The sequence below is a fragment of the Oryza glaberrima genome, chromosome 4 (assembly GCF_000147395.1).
Source record: "Oryza glaberrima chromosome 4, OglaRS2, whole genome shotgun sequence".
Taxonomy (NCBI): domain Eukaryota; kingdom Viridiplantae; phylum Streptophyta; class Magnoliopsida; order Poales; family Poaceae; genus Oryza; species Oryza glaberrima.
The window spans coordinates 12214056-12230574 of record NC_068329.1 but is presented as its reverse complement, the minus strand read 5'-3'; the positions used below and the strand labels follow the sequence as shown (position 1 = coordinate 12230574).

Sequence of the window (16519 nt, the reverse complement as noted above, 5' to 3'; positions counted from 1 at the left end):
TCCGTTTATATTACCCACATATAGTTCTTCCAAAGGTCTTCGTTCCAACATAGGCTAACAACTTGAATTCTGAAGTTTGTGACCGTCACAAAACCTGAAATCTTACATCTATGTGACGATAAAAAAAGTGGTTGAATTCTGCGAGATAAAATCAGTTGATTGTAAATCCAGAAGCCATGAGAACTTATTATGCTTCATAGAGCAATTAACATCTTATATATAGAGTAAACTTGGCCTAAAATAATCCTAGTAAACTAAATGATCAGCCAAGATACAGGTGTAGAGAAAAACATCCCTGCTATTTTTGCCTGGTTACCATATAGAAGTTCAATTCTTTAATGAACTATAAAATGTCATTGAAATTGGTAAACCACCTGCGATTTCTTCCTCCTGTCAATTAATTTAAAGGGAAAGACTGACTAAACAAAATAAAAGGATGAGATAATCTAATTCGTGTAGCAAGTTCTTATGTCAGTTGATTTGTTATTGTGTTGGCAACTAAGTAGCGATACCCGCACTATATTTATAAACATGCATTTGTCATGGAATTCAAAGAAAGGGATTATAAGAGAGCTGCTGAGAGCATCTAAAGTTAAAACAAATATTTGACCAGTGTTTCCTGTGAACTCCAAGATTAGTCTGGACAGTGAACATCACATTACCAACAGGCAAGTAGGCAAACATGAATATTACAGAATATTTCAGCAAACATTTGGCATGCTTCACAAAGTCTACTGAGATGATATAGGGCATGTTATCATATCTGTAATTGTATATATATAATTTCACTGTCATTCAAACCTTGAGAGAAGATAGACCATATCATGATAGCGTTTTCATATCCCATTTAGAGTTATATCAATATAAAGATAGTCATGTAGGTCAATTGATAGAGTTTATAATCGTTTTCAATTATATATTGTCAGTAAGATGTGTCACAGCATAAACAACGTATTTATATTAGTAAATTTGTTCTGAAGGCCTTCATTCTAACATAGGCTGCCACATAACTTGAATTATGTCATCACTTGATTTCTGCAAGATAAAATCACCTAATAAGTTTAAGTCTAAAAAACATGGTAACCTATCATACTTAAGAGAGGAAGTAAGAACAGAACAGGCCCCATCTTTTCATTTATGCATGCATATACTTACCCAAACTGCTTAATACCAATAAAAAAATAATTTATGGGTAAAACTCTTATGTACATGTTCTTTGTGATTGAAAAGCAAATGTTGTAAAAAAAACTTCGATGAAAAAGCCACCTAATAAACTTCAAAAATGAAGTTTTAAAATTTAAATTTGGCTTATAAACATAAGCATAAGCGAAAAGATGGGTCTGAACATATATCGCCGTATATAAAAATGGGTCTAGTCATTCAGTTTCTTAAAGAAAGGAGCTAGTTCAGTTTCATTATGCAGCAATGGCATCGTTATACGGAATGTATTACAAACCACGCAGCTAGAAGCATGAATACCAGAAGCATTCAATCATGTAAATGAAGCAAAGAGCCATTTACAGAGCAGTTTCCCCATAAAAGTGTCTAATAAACTAAATGATTTTTGGATATGGCAGCAGAAAAACCAGCTAATCAGCCAAGATACTCTTAAAAAAGGGCAAGCCAAGTAATGCGGTTACTGAAACCATCTATAATGAATATAGTGTTTCTAGATTTGGCAACAAAAGGATAGTTAATTAGCCATGATAATCTTTAGAAGAATATACCAGGCAAGTAACACCCTCGTATTCACTAAAATTCTAAGAAGTCAAAAATAATGCAGATACTGAAATGTAATGCAATAACTAATCACACTACTCATACATACAAGTGTCCTACAAAACATGCGACATGGGTTCTCAGTCTTTAAATTTCATTCGTACCAAAATTTCAAATTTCACATCGAAATACACACATAGCTGAGTGGATGACAATACTGTAACTCTAATGTTTGGAGAACATAAATCTAAACAAAAGAAGTCTTTGCACCCCTTAGAAATCTAAACCAAAAAAAACGTTCACCGCTTACCTATGCCATGTAAAAAGCAAAGGTCAAGCTTCAGCACACTGCTTTGAAACAAATGATTCAGGAAGTACTGCATATTGTATAAATAAGCATTCAAACATGGGATTTCATATGGAACCTTCGGTGGGTACAACTTAACTAACCAAGCGAACTTCATCACAAAATCATATGCAAAATCAAAACAATATAATGGCATTTGCCGAACTTGCATGAGTTTCTAGCTTGTAAAATAAAAATTCATCCTTATAATGAGAACCAAACCTCTAACTGAACATGGATTCACAGAGCAAGCAGCTCACAGCTCCAAAGTGTTAGCCTGCCTACCATGCTGCACCTTGCGGCTCCTAGCAGCCAGCTCTTTGATGTAACTAACACATAACATATGAAGCTTCAACACACGAAAACTAAGATAGTTTCTTTTAAAACATATATGTAATGTAAATCCACAAAGTAACTGTGTGCAAGTGAAAGAGTACATAACAATTATTATTTTACTTTCCAACAGTTAATTTACTTTCCACTTATCTTATCCCATTATTGTACCAAAATACAGAATTCCTTAGCAGAGCAGGACCATGGTATGGAATCTCTTGTAGATATCAGGGTAGGCCATAGAATTACTACTGCATTACGGATGGTTATAGGGGAACAATAGATAGTACTCAAAGCAGAGCTGTTGAGAGCATCTAAAATGTACAAACTACAAAATGAACAAATGGTTCAGGAAATATTTCATGTAATATAAATGAGCATTCAAATACGTGAGATCTGATATGGAAGCTTCAGTGGCTACAACTTAACTGACCAAGTGAACTTCACCTCAAAATCGCATGCAAAATAAGAAAAATATAATGGCATGTGCCAAACTCACTTGAGTTTGTAGCAAAAATCAATTCGTCCTTACAAAGCAAACCAAACCTCTGACTGCTCAGGATTATTTGCAGAGCAAAGTATATTGACCGGCCTACAACCTTGTGGCCTCGGGCATCCAGATCTTTTGATGTAACTAACACCTAACATATGAAATTTCAGCTAGGAAGAAACTGGAAGGTTCATTTTTCTTTCAAAGAACAATCAATAAATGTAATGTGAATCCCCGAATTAATTGTTAGATTTGACATATCCAAGATTTTAACATTTAGCTTCTCATCTTCTTACTCTATCCAAGATCAGCTAAACCCTTCTTCCAATTACTTGTGCTAGATTTTGAAAAGCAACAAACTAACACATATCAGACCAATTAAGCCCGTAGAAGATCCATGTAAAGACATGCTTCAATGAATTTGGATAATATAACACTTTGAATTTACAGAAATAATGTTTAGTATCATGCAATTGTACAGGAAATCTGCATAGTTAAATCATATATAAAGACGGAATCTAAGGTATTGAATCCTAAGCATTAAATTACAGGCTTCCTCATCACACATCAAACTGCAACAACCCTTAGTACGCTTTTGCTCCCAAATACCAATAAAACTGAGAAGGAAAGCTCAGTCAATTGCTTATGCTCTCAATTTCTAGGTTATAAATAGCCATACTTTTAAACAGGTGCACAACAAACACTTTAGGCAATTCTAGACAAAGAAACACATCTAACTCCAAATTCAAAAGAAAAGGGTTAAAGTCTTACCTTTCTGTAACTTCATTCAGCAAGCAGACATTAAGAAACAGAGTAGCCCACCAGGCAGCAAAAGAAATCACCAAACCTTGTTTGGATGAGACCGATGCACAATCCCAGAACCGGATATTGTTGATGATTGTTTGAGTGGAAGCCCCAGCCATCTAACATATGGGAAAAAAACAGATCAAGACTACCTCACGTTAGGCAAAGTGAGTAAAAATTGAAGAGAAGCAAGTAAAAAAGGGAACCTCCTCAATGGCGAACAAAACCTGATATCTCTGAGCTTGTTTCCCATCACAGATCGATAAACCTACCTCCCACTCGAGCCTTGGCTGGTTCTTGAGTGAGTGTGCCCTGGAGCCCATCACACAACAGGGCAACTGCTGCAATGGGTGGCGGGGTCCCCACCCAAGACAGGGAGAGGATGCGAGGAAGATGGGGAATGGGGACGCGACGAAGATGAACGGCATCGTGGGGGGAGCGAGAGAGGGCAGACCGGCGGCGGCCTCTGTGTGCTAGGGTTGACAGGGATTAAAGACCGCCAGGAGATGGGGGAGGATGGGGAGAGTGCGAGGGAGGCCGTCGTCGGCGAGGAGAACACATGGCGGCGGCGTCGCAAGGAGCGGTGGGGGGAGCGCGAGGGGGAGGCCATCGGCGGCGGAACTCCATCACCGTACCCCGAATCCAGCGCTGCGCCATCTACTCCCCCAATCCCTTTGCTTTCTTGGGAGGAGAGTGGTGGAGGGAGCGCCAGGAGATGGGCAGGACAAGGGAAAGCGCGATGGGCACGCCATCGTCGCCGGCGAGGAGAAGTGGGGAAGTGGGGGAGGGAAGGCAGAGCGGCGGCGGTGCAAGGGCAAGGGAAAGGAAGAGAAGGGATGGGGGGCACAGTAGTGGCTAGGGTTTCGGGGGAGTGGGGGATTGGGTGTTTTTTTTTGCAAAAAACTCCCATACTTTCTCCTTTTCAGAGCGCGGCCCTATACTTGAAATTTTTTCTCCTTCACATAAGATATATTTGGATATAGAGGGCCTATACGTAAAAATACATAAGAAAGTGAACTGACATTGAGGGACATAAGAAAGATTATCAAGTTAAGCGAGGACTTTTTTGCAAAACCGTCACTTCCAGCGCCGGGCGACGTGGACATCACCAGAAGCGAACACGCCGGCCGAAAAACCTCCGGAGCGCTGTGGTGCGAGCATCCTGCAGTCCCCTTTAATCTCTCCGATATTCTCACCTCAGCAAGTCATGCTTTGGGTGGGAAGCATCGGAAATTGTATTGTGTCTATTTGACACTATCGAACACCAGAATAATGTACCACTTAATTTTACTTTGTGCCTGAACATATACCACTTAATTTACTCAGTGCCTGTCATACACTAAGTCCAATAAGCAATGCACAACATCTATTTACCTTTGCATATAAACTAATGTACTGATGTTGTTGTACTGTGCCGTACCAGCTATCTTGTTGCAGAAAAGATCAACTTGTGCAGACACGTGACGTGCTATATATAGCATAAGTGTAGAATAGTGAACTTGTTTTGACATGGACGTAGTACAAAGCAAAGCTCTGTATAAATACTAGCACAAAAACCTCTGGTTGTTCGAAGTCTAGGCCATATATGTGGAGAGAAACAGTGGAAGACTCCAACTACGTACAATTGGGTCAGCTCTCAAATTTAATTCATCTCCTATACAAGCCTTCACTTGATGACGAGTTTTAGGAATGGGAGGCACCGGGAACAGCTGCGAGTTTAGTTTCGCAAACTCTATCTAGGTGGAGCGCGATCGCGGTAGATCATAAGAGCAACAGTGTCCACATGATTGCCAGTTAAGCCGCTTTGGCCTCTTGGAAAGGATGGAGTTCCATTCATGGTTTACATACTCCCCTAGAGCAAATACTGCTCCAGGCTTCACTACTAAGCTGTTTATGGTGCTGGGAATCCTACCATGTGGCATCACATAGTAAAACATTGTGTATCGTCCAAACCGGATGTTTTTTCCATTTCAAAAGCAATCAATCCTTCGCGAGTAAAAATCTCTTCTCGATAGGGATTATACAATATTAATCCACCTACGAGCAGTTTTTCATGTAATTTACATATTCAGCTTGTTCTAACCTAGAAATTAGTGAAGCGGTTCTCTTAAAAAATTCTATGTAAAAGTGTCACTACTACATGAAAGATTTTCCTAGACACCAGACTAGTTTGTTTCTAGGCAGCCCATAAGTACAACCGCACAGAAAAATTAGGGACAGGCATCAGGGTGTCGCCCGCACAGGAAAATCCACGAAAATAGCCCACCCACACTGGCATCCTTATCCTCTCTCTCTCCACCTCACGGTCGCGTACCTGCAGCCATTATTGCGCCCTCCCCCCACCATCCTCCCATCCTCCCTCTCCCTCTCACTCTCGCTCTCACTCTCATCCCCATCCTCCCATCTCCCTCTTCCTCCTCCTCAGCGACGCCGGGGCCGTCGGTTAGGGCGGTGGAGGCGGCGGCATCGATGGCGACGGTGGCATCGGCGGGCGCTAAGTGGGCATCGTCGGCGGCATCAGCGAGTGCGGCGGCGGCGGCGGCATCGGCTACGGTGGTGGCGGCGGAGCGGATCCGTCTCCGGTCGCCGCGGGGAGGCCGGATCCATCGCTTGCCGTCGCGGGGAGGCCGGATCCATCGCCTGCCGTCGCGGGGAGGCCGGATCCGTCGCCGGCGACCGCGGGGACGACGGCGGCGGGCCTCAGGCAACGCGGCGACGACGACGGTAGTGGCGGCGACATCGACGACGGGCAAACTTCCTCAACTACGACGTCTACAACCTCGAGCGCCGCCATGGGAAACTTCCTCAACTACGACGTCTACGACCTCGAGCGCGGCGGCCGGGCCGAGGTGGCGGCGGTCGGGCATGGCGGCGGCGAGCAGCGAGGCAAGGTTTCGCCGTGCGCTCGTCGTCCTCATCCTGGTTGTCGCGTGCGTCGTCAAGGCAGCGATATGGCGGCCGGCAGTGATTTTTGCGTTTTTTTAATTTTTGGTTCCGGTCGGCCTACTCGCATGCGAAAATGCCGATTTTCCCAGACACCCGGCAAGCTGGCATCACTACTACACACTATTGTTTATATATACGTACCATCCCATGGAGGATCATAACAAATGTCGTTGCTATAGCATAAAATAGCAATCAGTGCTGCTGTTTTGTCCATTCATGCTAGGAGACACAACTGATAGATGAACTTCTATAGTTCTTTAGGCCGGTGTGTCCTGCACTGCATATATCCATCTGCGACTAATGTATATATCAGCTGAGAGAACTAGCCTTATGGTTTTGGCTTGGGAGGACTCAGGAGTTGTAGTGATACGATTTCTTGCTCTCCTATAGCACTCGTTAGTTCGAGATGGGCATGTTTACAGGTTAACAGCAAGCACTGATCAAAGAGTAGTAATACCTTATTAGGGTGATCATCTAGAGATGATATCGTAGGGTAGAATCAAATAACCATGTCCCTGTATCGAAGTGGAGACAGCTCGAAATGGGCGAAGCTAGCTGTGGTGAGCTGATATGTGCTAGTATCAAGATGATTTCTTAGCGCTACGAGCTTCACAATGGTCACCGTGTCCTGAAAAGAAGGGATCTGGAGTTTTGACGAATTAAAGGCTATAAACTCATTAAGAAAGAAATATTAATGCGTTATCAATAGCAGAAACTGCGAATAGTTAATGTGTGCCGGTGATTAATGCAATCAAGCAAGAGCAGAATGGATTGTTAATTTTCAGTCTCTAGGGAGCCCAATCTTTTTTGGGGGTTATTCTTCAAAATTGCTAGTGAAATCAATTTCATGAAAATTAAGGCCATTGGCCCACAAGTTCTCCTCTTGAAATTGGCCTCATAAATAGGCTCTAAGCCTCAAACGAGGTAGGTGTATCCCGGTCTGCAGCAAACCAACTTTGATCTGTTGGTGTCTATTCTAACACCCTGAATAATGTGCCACTTAATTTACTCTGTACCTGATGACCACATATCACTTAATTCACTTCATGCCAGACCTACACTAAGCCCAATAAGCAATAATACGCAACTTATATCTATGTTTGCATATAAATTTGTACGCAACTCTTATTTATGTTTGCATATATAAATTAACTAGTAAAATGTCCATGCGTTGCCATGAGTGTAGAAAAAAAGTAATTAGTGTGGGAGCATAAAGCCACCAGGTTAATTGAGGTCTATATAGTCAAATCGTATCTTTCCCGTGCAAATAAGACGCTAACATGATATAATTATTTGCCGCTCTAAATCCACTGACATGGATACTAAATTTTGAAACCACAAAAAATATTTTTTTTGTCATGTATTATTTATGAATCAATTGCAATACATGATTGTTTTTTGTACTCGGTATTGATAAACGTTTTTTTTTTCATATTGGAAAGAGTAGCCATAGTACAAGATATATTTTTGGCTAGCTATCAGATCAACCTCACTGCACTCCAATTGCATAATCGCTCACTCAAAAAATCAGAAGGAAATGGTACAATCAATGGAAAGAAAAAAAAGTGGTGTATCGCATAATAACTTTCACTCTAAACAATAGAATAAATCATACAATAAATGGAAAAAAAAGTGATGTGATTAGATGTCCTACGGCGAATGAGAAATTGATGAGGGAAAAAAAATCAGATGTAAACACGATTCATTTTGTTGGTGGTTACATATTTTTTAAAAAGAAAGACACATGTGATTGTTTTTTATTTTTTTAAAATAAGTTATTTTGTCAGTAAATAGTTCATTTTGGGGTGATTACATGTTTTTAAGTTATAAAATTGCTTTTTTCTAATCCGATACTGGTAGGTATGAGTCCAAAGTTTATTCCTGCTTGATTGCTACAGTATCACGCAGTATTGTGCTGGGCTGTAGCTCCTCTGCTCTGTGGGCTCGCTGGTGGGCTGCAACTGCTTTTTTCTGGGCCGGCCTGCTGTTGCTTTGGATGGGCTGCAATATTTCTCCACTAATCCACAAATCCGGGCTGCTTTGGATGGGCTTTCTCTTTTTTTTTTCTCTTTTATTTACAGCTTAAGAGATCGCTGTCAGCTTCCGAATCGTGATTAGCGACTAAATATCATGTGGGCCCACGCTTAATGACGTACGAAAATATTTACGGAAGCCTTACTTATTTTTTAAGTAGGCTAGCAAAATGCCCATGCGTTGCATTGGGTAAAGCATAAAAAAGCGATAGTAATGAGTGTGTAGGAGCAAAATGCCACCGGATTAATTAAGGTTCTTATAGACAAATTGAATCTTTCCGGTGCAAGTAAGACGCTAACATGACATAATTATTTGTTGCTCTAAATCCATTGACATGGATGATTATAGGAAAACTATTAATACAATTTTAAAATAAAATTATGTATTATAGAGAAAAGTTTGAAACCCAAAAAGTACTTACTTTTGTCATGTATTATTATGAGTTGGTTACAATGTATGGTTATTTTTTGGTACTTGATATTGATAAACACCTTTTTTTTACATATTGTAAAGAGTAGCTTTTTACATATTGTAAAGAGTAGCAATAGTATAAGAAATGTTTTTCGCTATCTATCAGATCAACCTCACTGCACTCTAACCGCATAATTGTTTTCACTAAAAAAAATAGAAGGAAATCATACAATGAATAGAAAAAAATTGGATGTAAACACGATTCATTTTGTTGGTGATTACATTTATTTTAAAAAAAGACATGTTATTGTTTTCTATTTTCTAAAAATAATTTATTTTGTCATAAATAATTCATTTTGTTGGTGATCACTTTTTTTTTTAAAAAAAAGACATGTGGTTTTTTTAAATTAATAAAATTGCGTTATTTTTATCTGATTCCTATTAGATGTGGATCCAACCATTTTTCAATGTTGTAGCCTCGAGCAAGCCTTCTATTTAAGCTAGTGCTGCCCAAGCTAGGCAAAAGGTGGTATTATTTGTGCACTGAAATGTGACCCGTGTGGGGCCCACTTGCCACGTCAGTTAAAACTGGCCACGACACTGCCGAGGGATCTAAATTGACATGGTATTGTAAGTTAGAGGGTGAGCTCGGGTGTGTTCTGACACCCCCTAGTTTCTAACCCCTCTCACTCGTTTTCCGCGCGCACGCTTTTCAAAATATTAAACGGTGTGTTTTTTTAAAAAGTTTCTATACGAAAGTTGCTTAAAAAAATCAAATTAATCCTTTTTTTAAAAAAAATAGCTAAGACTTAATTAATCACGCGCTAATAGACCGCTCCGTTTTCCGTGCACAGTTGATTCGGTTCGGATCGGCTGGAGCAAACACAGCCGAGGTATACCTGGTATTTGATTTAGTGATCGATTGTATATTCGGCGACAAATTAAGGGATCTAAAGTGAACTTATTCCCGGTTGCTACAGTATCGCACAATACTGTACTGCCATACTGGGCTGCTGCTTTGCTATGTGGGCTGACTGCTAGGCTGCGTTTGCTTTTTGTTGGGCCGGCCTGCTTGCTAGCTTTCTCTTTTTTTTTTCGTTCCTCTTTTTACTGTGGAGGGTCAAAATCGCCGTCACGCGTCCCGATTCTGATTCGCGGATTACTGAAGAAAATCGCGTGGGCCCACCCACTAATGACGGACGAAAAAATTAACCGGAAGCTTTACATATTTTTTAATTAGGTATAGATATATTTATATATATATATAGATGTACTGATGTTGCTGTACCGTACCATACCGTATGTATCCCTAATTGTTGTAGAAGATATCAACTTATTATTGTACAGACATGTAAAAAAACTACATGACATGTCAACCTCTGCTTGTTCCAACTCTGAGTCGGCATATATATCTTGGATAGAAACAGTGGAAGACTCCAACTTCTATTGGTTGAGCTCTCAACTTTCATGTCCTACCAACCTTCAGTTGATGATGAGTTTTGGGAATCGGAGGTGCCAGGAACTGGCTCAACTTTAGTTTTGCAAATTCTATCGACGTTGTGGCCGATCACGGTAGACCATAACTGCAACACTGTCCACATGATCGCCGAGCCGGCTTGGCCTCTCTGATTTTTTTGGAAGGGCTGCGTAGGCCTCTTGGGGTACACAAGCAGGGAAAAAAAATCAGATGGAGGATCCTTGGGAAAAGTTATAGAGTTCTATTCCTTGTACTTTCTTTGCCTAAACCAAATGATGCTACAGCCTACATTTCTTGGCTGCTCAGTAGCATAGAGTATTTCTGCAAGCGGCTACAACAGATCTTTGCAGGCGGGCAACGCATGCAAGCGCTTGCCCACGAGTTTATCTATAAAAGTTTTAAAATCAACATTTTTCCATACGAGCAGCACAACCCCATGCAGATGGTAATTTTCACATACGGTCAGCTATGCCGCCCGCCTGCAAGAACAAAAATCACAACAAAAAAAATTCAAATAGGCAAAACCCTAGCTCAAATCCGCCCTTGCCGCCACCATCGTCTATGCAGTCTGCTACCACTGTCATTGCTGTTGAGACCCCGCCACTCCCACAGCCAGAGCTAGCATCAAAGTAAGGGTGGTGCACTACCATTGAAAATCTACAAAATTTTAATGCAAATCTGCATATTCTAGTGTTTTTAAATGAGACATAGTAAGTTTAGGGCGTTCCTGTGCACCACCATCCAAACTCAACGTGGCTCTGCCACTGGCCACACCCAAGGCCAACAGTGGCGAATCCGCCTTTCCCGGGGCTCTGGCCACTGGATCCACCACCGCTAAGCTTGCCGCCATCGTCGTCAACGCCACCGCCACACTTAACGCTAGCGCCTATGAATCCGCCCCTCCTAGGGCCAGGGCCACCCATTATTGTCGTAGCCAGATCTACAAGAGAGGTCAGTGGCGGTGGATCCACCCCTCCTGAGGCCGCCGCCACCAGATCCTCGACGGAGAAGGCTGGCTGCACTGGATTGCATGGAAGAAGGCCGTCCGCGAGGGAGAAGGCCAGCGTCGCCGGATCTACGTGGCGGCCGGCAGCTCCTGAGGAGGTGATGCTGTTACCATCGTCAATGCGAGCCTCCTCTACTAGCCTCCTCGAGCGCCGCTAGACCAACCACCGTCGTCGCCGCAGTGCACCAACCTCCTCGTGGACCTCTACCGGCCTACAAGTGAGAGAGAAGTAAAGGGGATGAGGAGGGCATGAAAGAGTAAGAGAGAGGAGAGTGAATAAATGAGAATGGAAGAGAGAGGGAGAGTGAGTAAATGAGAAAGAGGATGAGGATGTGGAGAGGTGGAGTTGAGGGGATAAGGAGAGGAGGGTAGGCTTATTAAGAGATCTGCGTGAGAAAATTGATTTGCGTTAGTGGATCTGTACTAAACACCATCCAAATATTTTTTTACAAATGGATGTTCTTTACAGACATCCAGATTGCATGTCTGTAAATTTTTTTTTTATGGTGGTTTATGGTGCTGAGAATACTACTATTAACATTGTACATAGTGTTTTTTTATAGCTTGACAGAGTAGTACATTGTGTTTTTCTGACATCCAAACCAATTTTCCATTTCAAAATCAGTCAACCATTGGTGATGAGCAAAAAAAGGAGACTGTCATCTAGAGTCATGTGCGTATTCTGTCCACCGAAAGTTCAGTGTTTTAACCTCAAGTTCACAAACAGACATGCAATATGCAGCTGAAATTTTTACATTTCAGTCCTTTTTGAAAATTTATTTACAAACATATTACAAGAATGAACCTTTTTTTCTCAGAGCCAAGTTATTGGCACAAAGGTTCAATGTCTCAGAGCCAGTGATACTATAGCGTTGACAGCCCTTGCCCCCTTTTATAGCTTAGGCACTGGTGTAGCGGGGTCACCATCAAAGAGAGTGGCGTAGATAACGTAATTGTAAATTAATTTCTTAAAAAGGTCAAATGCAAATGTTTTCTATCAAATAGGCCCTTGACACCAGCATGTGTTGAGGACCTATTTGTGTGAAAAAGATATTTACATTTCAACCCTTTTCAGAATTTATTTTTACAAATAGGTCCTCGGTTGTCGACTCCTCCATATATCGGCTGCTACAGGGTTGAGGGTATTGGCGCCGAGACATTGGACGTAGGCGCCATGAACCTTAGCATCCAAAAAAAAAAGGTATATTCCTGTATTATGTTCTTATATGGGTCTATCTACCGAATAAGTTTTTGAAAATGGCTAAAATATAAAAAACCAGCAATCTGCAGGCATGTGCAAATTTGTATAATAGTAGCATACAGAGCATCATGCATTTATATACTAGTTCTTAAACACTAGCATATGCCTTCATCTACATGTTATATATACATGGCACAGCAGTTGGAAGAACTTCATCTATATACATGTTGTTGAGGCATTCTGAATTATTAGTGAATTATATACACCGTTTATCTATGCAACACTATAAAACTAATGTCTTTGGATTGGGAGGTGTCAAGATTTCTGGTGCTACATCGCGGGTTGTTGCTGGAAAAAAACTAGTTTGAGATGCGCACATCTGCAGGCCAACCATTGCACTGCTAGGAATGATCCAGTGTACAAGTGATCCTGCTAGAACAGAATTAATGCAAACCCCTTGGTAAACTACTGTACTTACTTCGTATCGTTCGTAGTAAACCTTTGGTAGATGCTTCAAAGGGTCATAGAGAAGTTCATGAACCGTGAATGAAGGGAATCCCGTTTGTGAGCATTTATATATATACATGGCCTCGATTTCTTTTAAGTATGTATTTCAATGAAATTAAGAATCGTTTGTTATTATAACAGTGCAAAAGTTTGGCCTCCAGAAAATGCCACTTGTTAATATCTCATCTTGGTTATATATCATACATTTCTTTAATTAATTAGTAAGGCATCGGAGGCTTTGGAATGTACTTTTTATTTCTATTCTCAACAACACATATGATTTGATGTCTGATCAGTACTCTTTTGGCTTGATTATATTGATAATATAACAACTTGTTTATAATGTTTGCTACCAATGCGGCCAACACTTCTAGAGAAACCACCATATTAACTTTTAGAGGAACATTAGCTTATCATGAAAACAAGTATTGTTTATTGTTTTCTTAATATGAGATGTGTCTATCTCTGATGGGCTAAATATCTCATAAATTTTTAAGAATCAATTTCTACTTGCATTGTTAATATTGGAAACTTAGCCTCTTTCAGATCGTACATGCTCTCTAAGCCAGCAAAGCCAATACGACTATATCTTTGAGTTATCTATATTAATTATCAAGACCGATTGTCTACAAGTGGCTAATATGATGAGGGATCACAATTAATTTGAACAAGTCGGTGTATGGGTCAATTATCCAGGTGATCAAAAACAAGTGCAGTGCTTTCCAGGAAGTTAAAGTTGTTCGGGTCTATCGGTCTAGGAACAAGGTGGCACATAGCTTAGCGAAAGACTACCTCACAAGCAAAGAGTGCTCAACTGGGCTTTCAGTTACACCCTATTTGTTAGTCAAGAATTGTAACGCATTAAGTACTGATTAATTAGTTCATTAGACATCAAGCCTGTTCTAAAAAAATGCTTGGTTAAAAAATGATTTGGAGGCTTTTTTGTTTCTATTCTGGACAGCATATATATTTCGATCTCTGTTGAATACTATTTTGTGTAGATTATATTGATCATATAATAACTTGTTTACATTGTATGCTGCCAATGCGTATGCGGCCAGCACTACTAGAGAAACCACCATCACTAACGGGTGAAAACAACTATTATTATATTGTTCACAACAAAGAACACTATGAAATGGAGGGGGGAGACCAAGAAGAGGAACATTAGCTTATCATAAGAACAAGTAGTGTTCATTGTTTTTTCTTTAATATGAGATGTGTCTGATTTCTAAAGGGCTAAATATGTCATAAACTTTTAGGAATCAATTTCTTCTTTCGTTGTTAATAATGGAAACTTAGCCTCTTTAGTATGAGATGTGGCTGCGTTCGTTCACTACGCCAGATTCTCACACCTGTGACGGCATATCTGTGACGGACATAAGTGTTGGTCAGTGATGAGGGTCACCTTTGACGGGTTCTACAAGATGCCGTCAACGGTGAGCCATCCGGCGGCGACCCGTCATAGATAACTAGTCACCTGTGACGGTCCAAAAATGGAACCCGTCAAAGGTGATGTAAAGTCACCTGTGACGGGCCAAAAATATTTAGCCCGTCACAGGTAACTAGTCACCTGTGACGGTCTAAAAATAGAACCCGTCAAAGGTGAGGTAAAGTCACCTGTGACGGGTCAAATTTTGTGTGCCCGTCAAAGATGATAAAAAAAACGCTCTCATAATCCTCCCCTCTTCCCATGCAATTGTATCGATCGATCCTTATCCTCTCCCAAACACACACAGCCACACAGGGATCCTTATCCTTATCCTCTTCTCTTTCAATCACTCCCCCTTCTCTCTCTCTCTCTCTCCCTCCCAACCCTTTCTCTCTTCATCGGCGGAGGGCACTGGCGCCGACGCGTGCGTGGGCCGGAGGGGGAGGTGGCACCGGCAGGTGCGAAGGCCGGAGGCGGAGGCAGCCCGGGCAGGTGCTGGGGCCGCATGTGGAGGTGGCACCGGCGTTGGCGCCAGTTGGAGGCCAGGAGCTCGGGGTCGCCGCCTCCTTCGCCGGAGGAGATAAGGTCAGCCTCTCTCTGTCCCTTTCTCCAGTTCTCTCGATTTCTCCTCTCTCTCTCTCTCTCTCTCTCTCTCTCTCTCTCCTTCTCTCTCTCTGTGCAGCGGCGGCCCCATCGAGCCAAAGACGAAGACAACGCCACTGTCCAACGCCATCGACAAGCCCCACCGTCCATCGCCGCTTATCTCCGGTCGACGACGAGCTTCTGCATCCCCCACCCTCCCCTTGACAGTCCCAGCAACCATGAACTCGGGGGCTAAAGATCAGGACACCCTGAACTCGAAGGTCGCGGATCCAGCCATCCCGAGTTTGGGTGCTCCAGATCCGTCCGCGAGATAAGCGGTCTGCCGTGCACACCACTCCGCGTTGTCGAGGTCAACCTGCCGAGGGGAGAGCAGGCGTCAGCTGTCCCCTTCCACCCCATCGTCGGTAGTCACTGCCTCCTCATCTATTTTACTCAGTTTAGTGCTAAGCAGAAGTCACCCTTTCCTTCTCTTGCGTCCAGATCTGAGCTTGCAGTCAACCGATTCCAGCGTCTCCTGTGGCTCCTGTGGCTAAATCCTTGTCCAAGGATGCATCTAGCTTTAACCCCATCAAAAATCATGAGCTACTGGATCATTAGCTAGATGCTCTTTGTGTACTAGTATTTTGTTCGGATAGTGGGCATGCTGTTTCGCTTTGTTTTCTTGTTCTATTTAAGTTGATGCATCACTAGATGTGTTTTTATTTTCCTTGTTAGACCTCTTACCAGAAGTTTTTTTGGGTGTGTTCTTGGATACTCTACAAATCCCCCAATTTCTATGCTAGCTGAACAAATTAGACGCTAGTTCTTTATATAAATGGTGAGCTTCCTCTGCCAGTTGATGTATTTCCGTTTCTTTCACATAATATTTAACTACTGACATGCTTATGGATGACTATCAAGGATGGGTGAAAGGCTAATGAATACTAATCTGAGGTAAACTTCTCTGAATGATGTCATTGCAGGCACTGGAGGCTGTACTTATGTTGATCTAATTGTAAGTTTATATGTTATACCATATTCGTCAGGCTCAGAAACCAAAAGAAGGAAATGCTATGTTTAAGTTTGTGTCACTTAGGCTGTATTTCTCATTTTTCAGTATGTTGGCATTGAAGTATGATTCTTTGTATTTTTGATAACCCTGTGTGCATATTAATGAGCACGGCGTGAAGTATGTTCTCTTCTTTTCTGGATTTATTTGTGGTGCTTTGAA

The 16519-nt window shown here is 41.7% G+C and overlaps 1 protein-coding gene and 1 pseudogene across 7 annotated transcripts; one reads left to right on the top strand and one right to left on the bottom strand.

Annotated features, from left to right (window-relative positions):
* Positions 1–890: 890 nt before the first annotated feature.
* On the bottom strand, positions 891–4545 carry LOC127771217 (uncharacterized). Of its 7 annotated transcripts, XR_008017112.1 has the most exons (4): positions 3899–4545; positions 3660–3811; positions 2288–2394; positions 891–1035 (listed from the first exon to the last, which is right to left on the bottom strand). XR_008017112.1 is itself a non-coding variant. In XM_052297065.1 (3 exons), the coding sequence occupies exons 1-3, from the start codon at positions 4118–4120 to the stop codon at positions 2322–2324; spliced, it is 447 nt and encodes a 148-aa protein (XP_052153025.1). In that variant the 5' UTR covers positions 4121–4545; the 3' UTR covers positions 891–2321. The 7 variants fall into 7 exon arrangements, 4 of the variants coding, with proteins under 4 accessions (XP_052153025.1, XP_052153028.1, XP_052153027.1 ...); XR_008017110.1 differs by having other exon boundaries at positions 2030–3811; XR_008017111.1 differs by having other exon boundaries at positions 2288–3811.
* A 10666-nt stretch (positions 4546–15211) lies between these two features.
* On the top strand, positions 15212–16301 carry LOC127770773 (uncharacterized; annotated as a pseudogene).
* Positions 16302–16519: the final 218 nt, after the last annotated feature.